The following is an 18,408-nucleotide window of genomic DNA, read 5'->3' on the forward strand; positions in this document are numbered from 1 at the left end:
GCTGAGGACAAAGGGGTGAAAGGAAGAGGGAGGTGAGGGGAAGAGGGGGTGAAGGGAAGAGGGAGGTGAGGGGAAGCAGGGGTGGAGGGAAGGTTGGAAGTGGGGGAATGGGGAAAGGAGGTGGAGGAAGGGGAAGGCAGAAAGGGGAAGGGAAAATGATGGAAAGGGAGAGGGGGAAAGGGAAAGAGGGGAGATGGGAAAGGGAAGTGAAGGAGTAGGCAGGGAAGGGTAAGGGTAGAAGGATGGGTGGTGGGAGAGATGGAGGAGAGGAGCGAGGAGTAGTGGAGGGAGAGGGGTTGGCTGTTACGGGAAGTTTGAGAAATGGACATTCGTGTCTACAGTTTGGAGTCTACCCGGACAGAACAGAAGGTGTTGCTCCTCAAGCCTGAAAGTGGCTTCATTGTATCATTAATACAAAATTATAGAAAAACATATTTTTACTATATTTATCATGCACTGTTGCTGCAAAGTTAACAAAATTCATGACATATGCTGTTGATATTAAATCTGATTCAGATTGTGATTTCAACACTGTCCCAACACACATTCCAAGTCTGGCATGGCACAGATTAGACACAAGCTCCCTCTTTTCTCTGCTGTCACACACTCTGAGACAGGCAGTAACATTCAGTGCCTGTCCATGATTATCCGGCTTGGGCCAGCGTCTGATTTCTAATATCTCATCAGTCACGCAGTTGGCTTGTTTACCTGAAATCGGGGATTCCACTGGGCGTACTGATCCCTGCACCAGACATCACCACGATCTTACTGCACCTCGCGCTCAGAATGAGACTTGCTATGTCCCGCAGCGATTGCACCTTTTCTTCACTGCCCTTCCCTCTGAAGATGGACCGGACTGGAGGACAGATGCACCAAGAACTCACACAGTGGTCTCTGTAGTGAGACAGAACATCCAGTTATTGGCAATGCAGGATGAAACAAGGCTGGGTCTTGGCTGGTGGTGTAGACTTGGAATTAAAGGCAGCAGAGACAGTAGATGTTTGACTGTGACATTGCAGGGCTCAGAGGAGGGACCCCCAGCTTTGTGGACAAGACGATGGCCAGAAAATGGGTACACAGGGCTGGAAAATGTTTGTGTTCAGATGACGTAAACATTGAAGCGTGATAACGATCGAGGAGATTACAAGAGATGGGCGGAATGGGTGAAGAAACAACAGGTGAAGTGCAACATGGTTGTGGTCGACGGAACAGTGTAAGTCAAACGGCAAAGAACTGATAGGTGTAGCGCAACAGGGTGTGAGTGCATTTTATAAAGCAGATGTTGTCCTCAATTCCTACAGCTATATCCCGTTGGGCCAAATCCATTCTAATGTTTCTCCAAATCTCCAACACAACCCCTTTCTTAGCTCCAGCATTATCAGCCTGTTCTCCATTGCCCTCACAATTTGTCAAGGTCTCTCTCACTGCTCTCACTTGCAGCACATTGGGTGGCAAACTTGCCGATTCTTTAGTATTTGTTTTTTGAGGCTGAGCTGCTAGCTTAATGTTCAACCCATAGGGATGGAAAGCCTGCAAGGAGCCAACTGAATTCACACCAGGGACCACTTGCCTCGAAGTCTGGTCCAGATGTCACTACACCACCAGCTGGATACTCTAACTGGTGAACACTGAAGTATTCATTAACAATTCCCTCTATCTCCAGCTACACATTCCTTCTTCTGTCCCTGATTGGTCCTTCCATCACTCTAGTCAGCTTCCTCTTCTTCACATACATGTAGAACCCCTTGGGGTTTCCTTAATCCTTCTCACCAAGACCTTCTCATGCCCCCTCCTAGATCTCCAAGTTTATTCTTCAGCTCCTTCCTAGTTTTCTTGTAAATCTCAAGAGCTCTGTTTGATCTTTGTTTTCTAAACCTAAGTAGGCTTCTTTCTTCCTCTTGACTAGATGTTCCACATTTTGTCAACCTTGGTTACTTCACCCTACCATCCTTTCCCTGCCTTAATGGGACAAACCTCAAGAACCTCAAGCAAGTGCTTCCTAAGGAACCTTCACATTTTTGTTGTAAAGTTTCATGAGAACATCCATTCCTAATTTACACTCCCAATTCCTGCCTGATAGATCATAATTCACTCTCTCCAATTAAATACTTTCTTGTAATGTCTGCTCTATCCCTGTCCAAGGCTCTGGTAAAGGTCAGGGAGCTGTGGTGACTGTCTCCAAAATGCTCATCCACTGAGACATCTGTCATCTGACCTGGTACCTGATTCAGTATGGCTTCTCCTCTAGTTGGCCACTCTACATAATGAGCCAGGAATCCTTCTGGACACACTTAACAATTTCCACCCCAACTAAACCTTAATGCTAAAAAGATGCCAATCAATATTAGGCAAGGTAAAATCATCCTTGACAACAACCCTGTTATTTTTGCACATTCCAAAACCTGACTCCCAACCTGTTCCTCGGAAGCTCTGTTGCCTTTGAGGAGGGTGTCTATAGAATACTCCCAATAGAGTGATTGCTCCCTTCCTGTCCCTGACTTCCATTCACACTGACACAATACAAAATTCCTCCACTCCTTCCTTTCTGCAGCTGTGATACTATCCCTGATTAGTAATGCTACTTATCCACCCTCATGGCAGCCACAACGTTGTAGTTTCATGCACTCTCTTAGTTCATCACCCTTAATTTTAAATCTTCTTGCATTAAGGTAGACACATTTCAACCGATCCAACTGACTGCATTTCTGCCCTGTACATTGTTTATCTTTCCTCACAGACTCTCAACACATTGCTTCTACTGTTTCTTTGCACCAACTGCCTATCACTCTGGTTCCCATCACCTTGCCAATCTAGTATAAACCCTCCCCCAACAGTTCTTGCAAACCTACCCAAAAGGACATTGGTCCTCCTCTGGTTCAGGTATAACCTGCTCTTTTGTACATCTGGCCTGTTAAGCCTGCTCTGCCATTCAATAAGAACACGGCTGATCTGGCCATGGACTCACCTCCACATACCTGCCTTTTCCCCATAACCCTTTAATTCCCTTACTCCGCAGAAATCTATCCAACCTTGTTTTAAATATATTTACTGATGTAGCCTCCACTACTTCATTGAGCAGAGAATTCCACAGACTCACCACTCTCTGGGAAAAGCTGTTCCTCCTCATCTCTGTCCTAAATCTACACCCCCAAATCTTGAGGGTAGATTCCCTAGTTCTAGTCTCACCTACCAGTGGAAACAACTTTCCTGCCTCTCTTATCTACCCCTTTCATAATTTTATTTTTTTTATGTAAGATCTCTTCTCATTCTTCTGAATTCCAGCGAGTACAGTCCCAGGCAGCTCAATGTCTCCTCATAGTCTAATACCCTCATCTCTGGAATCAACCTGGAGAAACCTCCTCTGCACTGCCTCCAAAACCAGTATATCCTTCCTCAAGTATGGAGACCAGAACTGCACACAGTACTCCAGGCGCAGCCTCACCAGTACCTTGTATAGTTTCAGCATAACCACCCTGCTCTTAAATTCAATCCTTCTAGCAATGAAGGCCAACATTCCTGCAAACCAACCTTCTGTGATTCATGCACAAGCATTCCCAAAGCAGCATGCTGCAATTTTTATCATTTAAATAATAGTCTGATCTTGTATTTATTTCTTCCAAAATGGATGACCTCGCATCTGCCAAACCCTTCCCCACTCACTTAACCTACCTATATCTCTCTGCAGACTCTCCGTATCATCTGTACAATTTGCTTTTCTGCTCAATTTAGTATCATCAACAAATTTAGATACACTAGACTCGGACCCTCTTCCAGATCTTTAATGTATATCGTGAACAGTTGATGGCTTAGCACCGACCTTGCGGCACATCGCTCACCACTGATTAGCAACCAGAGTAGTACCCATGTATCCCTCTCTGCTATCTATTAATTAACCAATCCTCCATCCATGTAATACATCACCCCCAACTCTATACATCCTTATCTTATGGATAAGTCTTCCAGACTTCTGGAAATCCTTCCCTAAAAGTGATCCCAATGATCCATAAACCTGAGCCCCTGCCCCCACCTGCACCAATTCCTCAGCCATGCAGTCATCTGCCAAATCAGCCTTTTCTTATCCTCACCTCACAGGCAGCAATTATTGTTCCCTCTAAGGTGTATGCCTGTGCAGTAATGGAAATGCTCCCACACACATAGCCTTTGTTACTGCGTAGCTGGAATTTTCTTTGTATAATGTTTTATTAAAATGCCTTATAGTTTTCAGGCTGTGTAAAAATTTCTTGCTCAGAGCAATGGTTGGTCCATTCAGCTATGAAAAACATTAGAGGGAACGTTGGCCGCAGTCCAGACATTCCTCCCTTGTTTCCCACATTCTCTCTTCAGGACTTCTCCCCTTTTCCTACTTATGTTGGTGGGACCAGTATGTACCACAATGTCTGGCTGCTTCCCCTTAGGAGTGATGTGGGCTCAATATGAGAAGTCCCTAACCCTTGCAACATTCAAAATTCAAGATTATGGAATGTTATTCCCCATACAGAGGTGTAAAGGAGAACAAAATATTAGTTTCTCCGGATCTGATGCAGCACAAAAAAACACAATAAGATAAAAAGCACAATAAATATAAACACATAAAGTAGATAATATACATAGATTGTATGTATGTCTGAACATAACGTAACTGACAATTTTGGGCCCCACATTTCAGAAAGGATGTGTTGTTGTTGGAAAGAGTCCAGTGGAGGTTCGCAAGGATGATCCCAGGAATGAAGGGGTTAACATGTGAGGAGCATTTAGCAGCTTTGGGCCTACATTCACCGGAATTTAGAAGAATGCGGTGGGGTGGGGGGGGGGGTGTGGAGATCTCATTGAAACTTACTGAATGTTGAAAGGACTAGATAGGTTGCATGTGGAGAGGATGTTTCCTATGGTGGGGTATCCAGAACTAGAGGACACAGCCTCAAAACTGAGGGGAGACCTTTTAGAACAGAGGTAACGAGGAATTTTTTTTCAGGGTGTAGTGAATAGGTGGAATGTTCTGCCACAGAGTGCAGTGGAGGTAAAGTCCGTGGGTATATTTAAGATGGAGATTGGTAGTTTCCTGATCAGTCAGGGCATCAAAAGATATGGCGTGAAGTTAGGTATATAGGGTTGAGTGAGATCCGGGATCCGCTATGATGGAATAGGGAGCAGACTTGATGGACTGAATGGCCTAATTCTGGTCCTATGTCTTATAGAAATGATAAAGTAATGGTGGTTGGGAACTGTGGAAGGTTGGGCTAGAGGGTGGAAGTGTTAATTATCCACAATGATGTTAGAAAATTTGTGAACTCTGTAGAATTGTCTCTATTTCTGTAGAAATATGACCTAAAATGAGATCAGATCTTCGCTTGTCCTAAAACTAAACAATGAGAACCAAATTAAACAAATAACATGAAAAACATTATATTTGTTCATTTATTTGTTGAGAAAATCATCTAACATTACATGTATTTGTTAGACAAAGTATGGGAACCTCTGGGGTAATGCCATCTACAAAAGCTATTTGGAGTCAGGTATTCCAATCAATGAGATGAAAGGTGGGGTCGTAGAGGTGTCCTACCCTATATAAATAAAAAGTTAGGTTACTGACAAAGCCTGCTTTTCTCAAGAAAGAACTGTTTATGTGCACCATACCTCGATCAAAACAATTACTTGAGGACCTTAGAAGAATTGTAGAGATGCATGCAGCTGGAAAAGACTACAAAATCATTTCAAAGACCTGAATGATCATCTGTCCACAGCAAGAGAAATTGTCTACAAATGGAGGAAACTCAGTACTGTTGCTACTCTCCTTAGGAGTGGGCATCCTGCAAAGATCACACCAAGAGCACAACATGCAATGATGAAGGAGGTGAAAAAGAACCCATGGGTAACAGCGAAAGACCTGCAGAAATTGGTAGAACTTGCGAAAGTCTCTAATCATGTGTCCACGATAAGAAAAACACTCAACAAGAATGGAAGGACACTGGAAGGAAACCACTGCTCTCCAAAGACAAGCATTGCTGCACGTCTCAAATTTACAAAAGACTACCTGGATGTTCCACAATGCTTCTGGAAAATGTTCTGTGGACAGATGAAACAAAACTTGAACTTTTTGGCAGAAATGCACATTGTTATGTTTGGAGGGAAAAGGGCACTGCACAGCAACACCAAAACCTCACCCCAACTGTAAAGCATGGGGGAAGGGCCGCCATGGTTTGGGGCTGCTTTGCTGCCTCAGGGCCTGGACAGCTTGCAATTGTTGAAGGAGCAATGAATTCAAAAATGTACTGAGACATTTTACAGGAGAATGTCAGGATAGCAGTCCGTCACCAGAAGCTTAATAGAATCTGGATGATGCAACAAGACAATGATCCAAAACACAAGAGTAAATCAATAACACGATGGTTTAAAAAGAAGAAAATTCGTGTTTTGGAATGGCTGAGTCAAAGTCCTGACCTTAATCCTACAGAAATGTTGTGGAGGGACCTGAACCAAGCAGTTCATGCAAGGAAGACCACCAACATCTCAGGGTTGAAGGAGTTTTGTAAGGAGGAATGCCCTAAAGTTGCACCAAGCCGATATGCAAGACTGATCAAGTTACCAGAAACTTTTGGTTGAAGTTATTTCTGTTACAGGGACGTTACACCAGTTACTGAAAGCAAAAGCTCATATACTTTTTCCAACAAATACATGTAATATTGTATAATTTTTCTTAATAAATAAATGAACAAGTGTAATGTTTTTGTGTTATTTAATTGTTTTCTTTATCTAGATTTAGGACACATGAAGATTTGATCACATTTTATGCAGAAATAGGGTTCACTAACTCTCTAACACTACTGTATACTGCTTGGGGAAAGTAACTTTCTGAGTCAGGGGTTTCAGTATGGATGCTATGTAGCCTTCTCCCTGATGGGAGTGGGACAAACAGTTCATAAGCAGGGTAGGAGGAATCCTTCATGGTGTTACTGGCTCTTTTCCGGCACCTTTCTGTATATACTGTACGTCATTGATGGAGGGTAGGCTGACGTCAGTGATGCATTAGGCAGTTTTGACTACCTGTTGGAGATTGTTCCTGTTCACCACAGTGCAATTTCCATACTATGCAATGATGCATCTTGTTAGGATGCTCTCCACTGCGGAGCTGTAGAATGATGTTAATATTTAGACAAGCGTAGTCCAGCTCTCTCCAGAAAATAGGGACATTGATGAGCTTTCTTGATTTTGTAGAATGTGTGCAATGGACCATTATACATATATAAATGTATAAGATGATGAGAGGCATTGATCATGTGATTAGCCAGAGGCTTTTTCCCAGAACTGAAATGGCTAACACAAGGGGCATAGTTTTAAGGTGCTTGGAAGTAGGTACTTGTCAGAGGAAATTTTTTCACTCAGAGAAAATGCACTGGAATGCATGGAATGCACTGCCAGTGGTGTTGGTAGAGGCAGATATAATAGGGTCTTTTAAGAGACTCTTAGATAGGTACATAGAGCTTAGAAAAAGAGGGTTCTGCGGTAGGGAAACTGGAGGCAGCTTCTAGAGTAGGTTACATGGTCGGCACAACATTGCGGGCCGAAGGGCCTGTAATGTGCTGCAGATTTTCTATGTTCTATGAGAAAATACCACACAAACATCCACAGAATCTCCTGTCTGTTTCCCCAACTATTGAATCGCCTCTCATCAGTGTACACCTCTTGTTCCCCTCCCCTTCTGAACCTGAGGGGGCCAGACTACATACTTTGAAGACCTCCTGTGCAACCATCCATCTGTGGTGGGTTGAGTCCAGCTCTGAGCTTGGATGTTCAGAAAGACGCTGAAATTGCACTGCAACCGTGGAGAGGCAAGGAGACATGGCGGACTGCAGAGAATTCGAAGACAAATTGCAAACTGCATCCTGCAAATGGGTACAAAAACAGAATTAATACACCCAGTTCCCGGCTGTGTCCCAGAAGAACAAGGTCTCAGCTCTAATTTCTCACACAGTGCAGTTCAATGCCACATTATTGCTAGGGCAGTGTGTGCATTGTTGGGCACTCTGTGTTTACTCCAGTATTTGCCCTTCACTGTTTGCTTGCACTTGCACACCAACACCCAGGTTTTAATAAACTCACACTCATTAATTCCAGAGAGTCAGAGTACTTTGGTCTGGAGAGGCTGCAAGGTTCAGCTGATGCACAGGTTCAAAACTTGCCACAACCTCTGGAGAGTGAATGATCATGTATCTCATTCGTCCACTATCAACTCTGCCCTCCATCGCGTCTCCCGTATTTCACGCACCTCTGCCCTCACCCCATCCCCCCGCAGGCCACCAGGGATAGAGTCCCCCTGGTCCTCACCTACCACCCTACCAGCCTACAGATCCAACGTATAATCCTCCGTAACTTCCGCCACCTCCTATGGGATCCCACCACCAGCCACATCTTCCCCTCCCCCTACTCTCGGCTTTCCGCAGGGATCGCTCCCTACGCGATTCCCTTGTCCATCCCTCCCCACGGACCTCCCTCCGGGCACTCATCCCTGCAAACGGAAGAAGTGCTACACCTGCCCCCACACTTCTTCCCTCACCACCATCCCAGGCCCCAGACAGTCCTTTCGGGTGAGACACCACTTCACCTGCAAGTCAACTGGGGTGATATACTGTATCCGGTGATCCCGATGTGGCCATTTATACATCGGGGAGACCCACCGCACACTGGGAGACCGTTTCGTCAAACACCAGCGCTCAGTCCTCCAGCAGTGGCGGGATCTCCCTGTGGCCACACACTTCAATTCCACAGACCACTCCCACTCCGACATGTCTCTCCATGGCCTCCTCTACCGTCAAGATGAGGCCACACGCAGGTCGATGGAGCAATACCTTATCTCCCGCCTAGGTAGCCTCCTTCCTGCTGGCATGAGCATCCAACTCACTGACCTCTGTTGATACCCCTGCCCCCCCCCTTACCCCATCCCTATTATTTTAGTCTGATTCTCTTTCTCTCTCTTCCCCCCCCTCACTATAATCTCCCTCCAGCCCTACCTTTCATTCTCTTTTATTTCCCATAATTCTCCACCTTCCCCCAGCCCATTTCCCTCCAGCCTATCACTTCCCAGCTCTCTACTTCATCCCTCCCCCCACTTCTTATCCCCCCTCAACCATCCCATGTTACTTCACTCCTGATGAAGGGTTTCAGCCCGAAACGTCGTCACTACCTCCTCCCATAGATGCTGTCTGGCCTGCTGAGTTCTGCCAGCATTTTGCGTTATTTATTTATTTCCAGCATCTGCAGATTCACTCGTGTTCCCTTTCATTCAGTGCCACTCCTTTTTACACAAAACTATAAAAATGTATTTATAGAACACTCACAAAAGGTACAGATACAGTGGCTTGCAAAATTTGGACACCCCTGGTCAAAATTTCTGTTACTGTGAATGCTAAGCTAGTTAAAGATTACCTGATTTAGAGCTCTATAAAACTCTAGTTAGGCCACACTTGGAGTACTGTGTCCAGTTCTGGTCACCTCACTACAGGAAGGCTGTGGAAGCATTGGAAAGAGTACAGAGGAGATTTACCAGGATGCTGCCTGGTTTAGAGAGTATGCATTATGATCAGAGATTAAGGGAGCTAGGGTTTTACTCTTTGGAGAGAAGGAGGATGAGAGGAGACATGATAGAGGTGTACAAGATATTAAGAGGAATAGACAGAGTGGACAGTCAGCACCTCTTCCCCAAGGCACCACTGCTCAGTACAAGAGGACATGACTTTAAGGTAAGGGGAGGGAAGTTCAAGAGGGATATTAGAGGAAGGTTTTTCCACTCAGAGAGTGGTTGGTGCATGGGATGCACTGCCTGAGTCAGTGGTGGAGGCAGATACACTAGTGAAGTTTAAGGGACTACTAGACAGGTATATGGAGGAATTTAAGGTGGGGTTTGTATGGGAGGCAGGGATTGAGGGTTGGCACAACATTGTGGGCCAAAGGGCCTGTAATGTGCTGTACTGTTCTATTTCCAAAAGGCATAAAGTCAAAGATGACACATTTCTTTAATATTTTAAGCAAGATTACTTTTTTATTTCCATCTTTTACAATTTCAAAATAACAGAAAAGGGAAAGGGCCCGAAGCTAAAGTTTGGGCACCCTGCATGGTCAGTACTTAGTAACACCCCCTTTGGCAAGTATCACAGCTTGTAAACGCTTTCTGTATCCAGCTAAGAGTCTTTCAATTCTTGTTTGGGGGATTTTCGCCCATTCTTCCTTGCAAAAGGCTTCTAGTTCTGTGACATTCTTGGGCCGTCTTGCATGCACTGATCTTTTGAGTTCTATCCACAGATTTTCGATGATGCTTAGATTGGGGGACTATGAGGACCATGGTAAAACCTTCAGCTTGCGCCTCAAGGTAGTCCATTGTGGATTTTGAGGTGTGTTTCGAATCATTATCCTGTTGTAGAAGCCATCCTCTTTTCATCTTTTTTTTTCAGTTGTTTTTTTTTTTAAACAGGCAGGGTGATGTTTGCTTCCAAAGGGAGTTTGTGGAGTGTCTAAGGGATGTATTTTTGGAACAGCTTGTGCTTGAGCCAACCAGGAATGAGGCTACTTTGGACTTGGTGATGTGTAATAAATAGGAATTGATAAGTGATCTTGAAGTAAAGGAGCCATTAGGAAGTAGTGATCATAACATGATAAGTTTTTATCTACAATTTGAAAGGGATAAGGGCAGATCAGAGGTGTCAGTGTTGCAATTAAATAAAGGAGACTACGGAGCCATGAGGGAAGAACTGGCCAAAGTTAAATGGGCGGATGCCCTGGCAGGAAAGACAGTGGATCAGCAGTGGCAGATATTCTTGGGCATAATACAAAAGATGCAAAAGCAGTTCATTCCAATGAGAAGGAAGGATTCAAAGAGGGGGAAGGGGCCACAGTGGTTGACAAAGGAAGTCAGAGATTGTATAGCATTAAAGAAAAAGAAGTATGACAGGGCTAAGATGAGTGGGAATACAGATGATTGGGACAGTTTTAAGGAACAGCAGATCTTAACCAAAAAAGCAATACGGAGAGAAAAAATCAGGTATGAGCTCAGTCTAGCCAGGAATATAAAAGGGGATAGCAAAAGCTTTTTTAGCTATGTGAAGAGAAAGAAGATAGTTAAGAACAATGTTGGCCCCTTGAAGAATGAATTGGGAGAAATTGTTATGGGAAACAGGGAAATGGCAACAGAATTTAATGCATACTTTAGATCTGTCTTCACCAGGGAGGACACAAGCAATCTCCCAGATGTATGGATGGGCCAGGGTCATAAGATATCAGAGGAATTGAAACAGATTGACATTAGGAAAGAAACTGTGATGAGTAGACTGGTAGGACTGAAGGCTAATAAATCCCCGGGTCCAGATGGTCTGCATCCAAGGGTTCTAAAAGAGGTGGCTCAGGAAATTGCGGATGCATTGGTAATCATTTTCCAATGTTCCTTAGATTCAGGATCAGTTCCTGAAGATTGGAGAGTGGCTAATGTTATCCCACTTTTCAAGAAGGGAGGGAAGGAGAAAACGGAGAACTATCGTCCTGTTAGCCTAACGTCAGTTGTGGGGAAGATGCTTCAGTCCATTATTAAGGACGAAATAGTGGCACATCTAGATGGCAGAAATAGGATTAGGCCGAGCCAGCATGGATTTACCAAGGGCAAATCATGCTTGACTAATCTGTTGGAGTTTTCTGAGAGTGTAACAAGGATGTTAGACGAGGGTAAGCCAGTGGATGTAGTGTACCTGGATTTTCAGAAGGCATTCGATAAGGTGCCACATAGGAGATTGGTGAGTAAAATCAGAGCTCAGGGCTTTGGGGGCAGGGTTTCAACATGGATAGAAAACTGGTTGGCAGATAGAAAGCAAAGGGTAGCAGTGAATGGGTGTTTCTCGGACTGGCTGGAGGTGATTAGCGGGGTACCACAGGGCTCTGTATTGGGACCACAGCTCTTTACGATTTATGTCAACGATTTAGATGAGGGCATTGAAAACTATATCAGCAAGTTTGCTGACGATACTAAACTGGGTGGCAGTGTGACATGCGAAGAGGACATTAGGAGAATACAGGGAGACTTGGATAGGCTGGGTGAGTGGGCAGATACTTGGCAGATGTCATTCAATGTGAATAAATGTGAAGTTATCCACTTTGGAAGCAGGAACAAGAGGGCAGAGTATTGTCTGAACAGTGTAGAGTTAGGTAAGGGAGAAATGCAGAGAGACCTGGGAGTCCTAGTTCATCAGTCAATGAAGGTGAATGAGCAAGTGCAACAGGCAGTGAAGAGGGCAAATGGAATGTTGGCCTTTATTACAAGGGGAATTGAGTACAAGAGCAAGGATGTCCTTTTGCATTTGTACAGGGCCCTGATGAGACCACACCTGGAATATTGTGTACAGTTTTGGTCTCCTGGTTTAAGGAAGGACATTCTGGCAATTGAGGAAGTGCAACGTAGATTCAATAGGTTGATTCCTGGGATGGCAGGGCTGTCTTACGCAGAGAGATTGGAGAGATTGGGCTTGTACACACTGGAATTGAGGAGATTGAGAGGGGATCTGATTGAAACGTTTAAGATAATTAAAGGATTTGATAGGATTGAGGCAGGAAATATGTTCCAGATGTTGGGAGAGTCCAGTACCAGACGGCATGGATTGAGAATAAGAGGTCAGTTATTTAAAACAGAGTTGAGGAAAAACTTCTTCTCCCAGAGAGGTGTGGAATGCACTGCCTCGGAAGACGGTGGAGGCCAATTCTCTGGATGCTTTCAAGAAGGAGCTAGATAGATATCTGATGGATAGGGGAATCAAGGGATATGGGGACAAGGCAGGGACTGGGTATTGATAGTGAATGATCAGCCATGATCTCAGAATGGCGGTGCAGACTCGAGGGGCCGAATGGTCTACTTCTGCACCTATTGTCTTCCAGAATTTGCTGGTATTTAATTGAATTCATTTTTCCTTCTACCAGTGAAATGTTCCCCATGTCACTGGCTGCATTACAAGCCCAAAGCATGATCGATCCACCCCCGTGCTCAACAGTTGGAGAGAAGCATTGTGCTCCTTTTCTTCTTATCACTCTAAAATTGTACAAAACAAAAATAATACTAATCTTGTTTAAAATGTTGAAAAGAATGCTTTATCTTTAACTTTATGACTTTTGGAGATCAGTTTCTCTTCTACTCACTTAACTATTCACATTAACAGAAATTTTGACCGGGGTGTCCAAACTTTTGTATTCCACTGTATTTAGCATTTACAAGACAGTGAATACGCTCAGATTAAAATGTGGTTACTACTATTACTCAGGGGGGGGGGGGTCCCACTGCTCCTGGAAGTGCCCCACTGTACCAATTGTGACCGCATGCTCCTTCTCCAAGGACAGCAGGGCACGAACATATCCTTAGAAAAGGGGCAGGCATTTGGCTTGGGCAGATCCCGCCACTTTCCGCTGCCTCACTGAGGAGCATGCCCACCAGGAGATCCTCCTCACGACCCACCCCGTTCTGAACTGGGTAGACAAGGAGTGCGATGCTAAAATTCAGCCAGAACCTGAGCCCACCGTAAAATTCAGCCCCTTTAAAAACTCAAATGGACTACAACCTCTTTCATTCCCCGTACGTGTGGTACACTAACTCCTCCCGGTCACAGAATGGGCAGGTGGACAGAGTATCATTGAACATGTATAAAAACCTCAATCAACACACACAGAATGCCGGTGGAACACAGCAGGCCAGGCAGCATCTATAGGGAGAAGCACTGTCGACGTTTCGGGCCGAGACCCTTCGTCAGGACTAACTGAACACAGCAGGCCAGGCAGCATCTATAAGGAGAAGCACTGTCGACGTTTCGGGCCGAGACCCTTCGTCAGGACTAACTGAACACAGCAGGCCAGGCAGCATCTATAGGGAGAAGCACTGTCGACATTTCAGGCCGAGACCCTTCGTCAGGACTAACTGAAAGGGAAAGATAGTAAGAGATAGAAATAGAAATCCACGCAAACTACCTCAAACCCCCTCCCCCCCCCCATAGGGAGTCCAACTGCCACTGATCTACCAAAAGCCCACACTCTTTTTAATCAAAACTATAGTTTATTTAGAACACAAACACAAGGCAATCAGTTTTATAAAGACAGCAGTTACAGTTAAATTACAATACGGTTAGTACCGTCTATAATTACAATACCGTTAGTACCGCGGGGGGCGGGGGGACACCATTCACAGAAATCTCCCCAATGTGTCCGCCGCGACCGCATGCTCCCTCTCCAAGGGGAGCCGGGCATCTTGTCCAGAGCCAGGATCAAGCCCACCAGGCAGTACTCGTCACGCCCGGCCCCTTCCAAACCGGGTGCCCGTATATGCGGAGCGCAGGACCAACCCACCCCGCGCAGTGGTTCTCCCTCGGTGTTACCCCTCCCCACCGCACCGCTCCTGCTCCCTCGGTGTTACCCCTCCCCACCGCACCGCTCCTGCTCCCTCGGTGTTACCCCTCCCCACCGCACTGCTCCTGCTCCCTCGGCGCCTTGTCGCCCCAGCCCGGGCTGCGCTGCTCCCTCGGTGTTACCCCTCCCCTCCCCACCGCACCTGCTCCCTCGGGGTTACCCCACCCCACCGCACCTGCTCCCTCGGGGTTACCCCTCCCCACCGCTCCTGCTCCCTCGGTGTTACCCCTCCCCACCGCACCGCTCCTGCTCCCTCGGTGTTACCCCTCCCCACCGCACCGCTCCTGCTCCCTCGGGGTTACCCCTCCCCACCGCTCCGCTCCTGCTCCCTTGGTGTTACCCCTCCCCACCGCTCCTGCTCCCTCGGGGTTACCCCTCCCCACCGCTCCGCTCCTGCTCCCTTGGTGTTACCCTTCCCCACCGCACCGCTCCTGCTCCCTCGGTGTTACCCCTCCCCACCGCTCCTGCTCCCTCGGTGTTACCCCTCCCCACCGCACTGCTCCTGCTCCCTCGGCGCCGTGTCGCCCCAGCCCGGGCTGCACTGCTCCCTCGGGGTTACCCCTCCCCACCGCTCCTGCTCCCTCGGTGTTACCCCTCCCCACCCCACCGCTCCTGCTCCCTCGGGGTTACCCCTCCCCACCGCTCCTGCTCCCTCGGTGTTACCCCTCCCCACCCCACCGCTCCTGCTCCCTCTCCCTACTCAGTCACGGTCGTTCTTTACCTTTTCCTGCTCACAGCTATCATTTGCACCACGTGACATTTTGAAGCGTGTGACCGACTGTAAATCCCTTAAACTTAGCTCTTAAGAGATGCCGGCCGATGCAGGAACAAATTATTAACCGAGGATATCCCAACAGGTAAAACACAAGAAGCGCAAAATGTGTTTTAATAGGAACTCTTATGCTGCATTTAATAAAATCACAGGACGGAATTGGCCCTTGCATGCATTTCCTGCGACGCGCCTTCTCATTGCTACCATCAGGTAGGAGGGTACAGGAGCCTGAAAACCCATATCCAGTCCCGCCGAAGAGTCTCACCCGAAATGTCAACTGTTTACTCTTTTCCATAGATGCTGCTGAGTTCCTCTAACATTTTGTGTGTATTGTTCAGCGTTTCAGGAACAGCTTGTGCCCCGACGCCATCAGATTTCTAAACGGTACATGGCTATTTCTCTTTGCATTATTTATTTTATGATTATAAAGTACAGTATTTTTTCATGTCTTGTACTGTACTACTGCAGAAAAAAACAAATTTGTCGATTCTGATTTACATTGGACCTTGTCTCCGCTGTCGCAGATGGGCGCACTGGTTAGGTTGCCGGTGTATTACGGTATTTCAAGTCGGCATTCTCCGCCCTCTGCGCACAGTCACTAGGAAGGGCACACAAAGTCAATCTGAACCGGTAAATGGAGGGTCACGGGGAGAGGAATGAGGAGTGTGGTATCAGTGGAGGGTCACAGGATCTCGCGGCCAGCTCACTAACGGACCCCACAGTGCTTCAATGCGTGGACATTGGAACCTATGGCCCTGTGAGTGAGTGGACATCTGACCCCATGGCCCGGATTGTGGGTGGACATGGAACCCCACAGCCCAGTCAGTGAGGGGTTATCAGACCTCATAACCCGGTTACCTATTACTTACTCCCTGTGAGTAAAACTTCCCTCTTACATCTCCATCACAATTGAAGATGTAGTGGAGGTGAGAAAGACTATCAAGATTTGCAATGGGTCTGGACTAGCTGGTGAAATGGGCTGAAAATGGCAGATGGAATTTAATGCAGACTAACTAGTGAGAGGTGTCTCATTTTGGGAGGACCAACAGGGTAGACAGCAAATGGTTGGGCACTGAGGAATGCAATGGAACAGGGAGATCTGGAAATACAATCAATTGTTTCTTGAAGAGGCATCATAGGTAGAGGGAGTCTTAAAGAGAGCTTTTAGCACATTGGCCTTCATGAAACACTCCCCTTAGTCCCCACTGTCCCTATCCCTGCAGCACTCCATTAGACCATAAGACATTGGAGCAGAATTAGGCCTTTCAGCCCATTGAGTCTGCTCCACCATTCCATCATGGCTGATCCCGGATCCCACTCAACCCCATACACCTGCCTTCTCACCATATCCTTTGATACTGATATATGTGAGTTATGCTTCTTCCTCTCAAATTGCAGTATGAAAATCATATTATGGTCACTGTCTCCTTGGGGTTCCTTTACATTGAGCTCCCTAATAAGATCTGGGTTATTACACAACACCCAATCTAAGATAGCCTCTCCCTGAGTGGGCTCAAGCTGAAGCTGCTCTAAAAGGCCATCTTGTAAGCATTCAACACATTCTCTCTCGTCACCCAACCCCAACCTGATTTTCCCAAAGCCATTTTTCTGAGGCACGGCTCCTTGAAGATGCTTTGGATATTACAGAGGCTAGCACCCATGATAGATAGAGCTGATTATTTTTACCAATCTCAATCTTGTGAAGTACCCCCCACCCACCCCATACCAGATGGTGGCGAGGCAGCCAGTCAGAATGCTCCCCAAGGTACATTTGTATAAGTTTTCGAGTGTTTTAGGTGACAAACCAAATGTCCTCAAACTCCTAATGTAATATAGCCGCTGTCTTGCCTTCTTTATAGCTGCATCAATATTTTGGGATCCACAGATACTGATACCCAGGAACATGAAATTGTTCACTACTGATCCCTACATGAGGATTGGTTCCTGTTCCCTCATCTTACCCTTTAAGAAGTCCACAATCAGACGGAACTTCACTCTGTGTCTAACCCAGGGAATGTGTTGGGATTGTGCAGAAGAAGTTTCACTTTGTATCTGACCACGGGAGTGTGTGTCGGGATGATGTTCAGAGAGCCTCATTCTGTTTCTGATAGGACAGTGTGGAGAACACTTTGCTCTGTGTCATACCCCAGCAGTGTGTTATTGTATGGTGTGGAGGGAGCTTCACCCAGTGTCTGACTCCAAGAGTGTGTTATTGTATGGTGGAGGGAGCTTCACCCAGTGTCTGACTCCAAGAGTGTATGATTGTATGGTGGAGGGAGCTTCACCCAGTGTCTGACTCCAAGAGTGTATGATTGTATGGTGAGGAGGGAGCTTCACCCTGTGTCTGACTCCAAGAGTGTGTGATTGTATGGTGGAGGGAGCTTCACCCAGTGTCTGACTCCAAGAGTGTGTGATTGTATGGTGAGGAGGGAGCTTCACCCTGTGTCTGACTCCAAGAGTGTATGATTGTATGGTGAGGAGGGAGCTTCACCCTGTGTCTGACTCCAAGAGTGTGTGATTGTATGGTGGAGGGAGCTTCACCCAGTGTCTGACTCCAAGAGTGTGTGATTGTATGGTGGAGGGAGCTTCACAAAGTGTCTGACTCCAAGAGTGTGTTATTGTATGGTGTGGAGGGAGCTTCACCCTGTGTCTGACTCCAAGAGTGTATGATTGTACGGTGAGGAGGGAGCTTCACCCAGTGTCTTGACTCCAAGAGTATATGATTGTATGGTGAGGAGGGAGACTCACTCTGTCTCTGACCCTGGGAGTGTGTGATGCATGATGGGATGGTGTAGACTGAGGGAGCTTCACTTTATATGTGACACTGCAAGTGTGTGATGGGATTGGGTAGAGGAAGCTTCATCCTGTGTCTGATCCCAGGAGTGTGTGATGAGATGGTGTAGGTGGAGCTTCACCCTGTGTCTAACCCCATGAGTGTGAGATGAGATGGTGTGGAGGGAGCTTCATCCTTCGTCTGACCTTGGGAGTGTCTAATGGGATGATGTGGAGGAAGCCTCACTCTGTCTCTGAACCCGGGAGTGTGGGAAGGGACAGCGTAAGACCATAAGACACAGGAGCAGAATTAGGCCATTCAGCCCATCGAATCTGCTCTGCCATTCCATCATGGCTGATCCCAGATCCACTCAACCCCATACAAATGCCATCTCGCCATATCCTTTGATGTCCGGACCGATCAGGAAACGATCAACTTCCGCATTTTG

General features: G+C 46.4%; 1 protein-coding gene across 8 annotated transcripts in view; it reads right to left on the reverse strand.

Moving 5' to 3' along the window:
• The window catches only part of sirt3 (sirtuin 3), a 77,424-nt gene extending 62,231 nt beyond the window's left edge, over positions 1 to 15,193 (reverse strand). The window contains exons 1-3 of one of the 8 annotated variants that reach the window (XM_059976286.1): positions 15,137 to 15,193; positions 7,725 to 7,880; positions 709 to 894 (exon numbers count right to left, since the gene is read on the reverse strand). In XM_059976286.1, coding sequence (XP_059832269.1) covers positions 709 to 894; positions 7,725 to 7,880; positions 15,137 to 15,159 — 365 coding nt within the window. In that variant the 5' untranslated portion in view covers positions 15,160 to 15,193. Of the gene's footprint in view, positions 1 to 708; positions 895 to 7,724; positions 7,881 to 13,681; positions 13,915 to 14,141; positions 14,422 to 15,136 lie in introns of those variants that run through there. The other 7 variants (XM_059976285.1, XM_059976288.1, XM_059976287.1 and 4 more) reach the window with 7 other exon arrangements.
• Positions 15,194 to 18,408: the final 3,215 nt, after the last annotated feature.

This window comes from Hypanus sabinus, chromosome 7 (assembly GCF_030144855.1).
Source record: "Hypanus sabinus isolate sHypSab1 chromosome 7, sHypSab1.hap1, whole genome shotgun sequence".
NCBI lineage: Eukaryota > Metazoa > Chordata > Chondrichthyes > Myliobatiformes > Dasyatidae > Hypanus > Hypanus sabinus.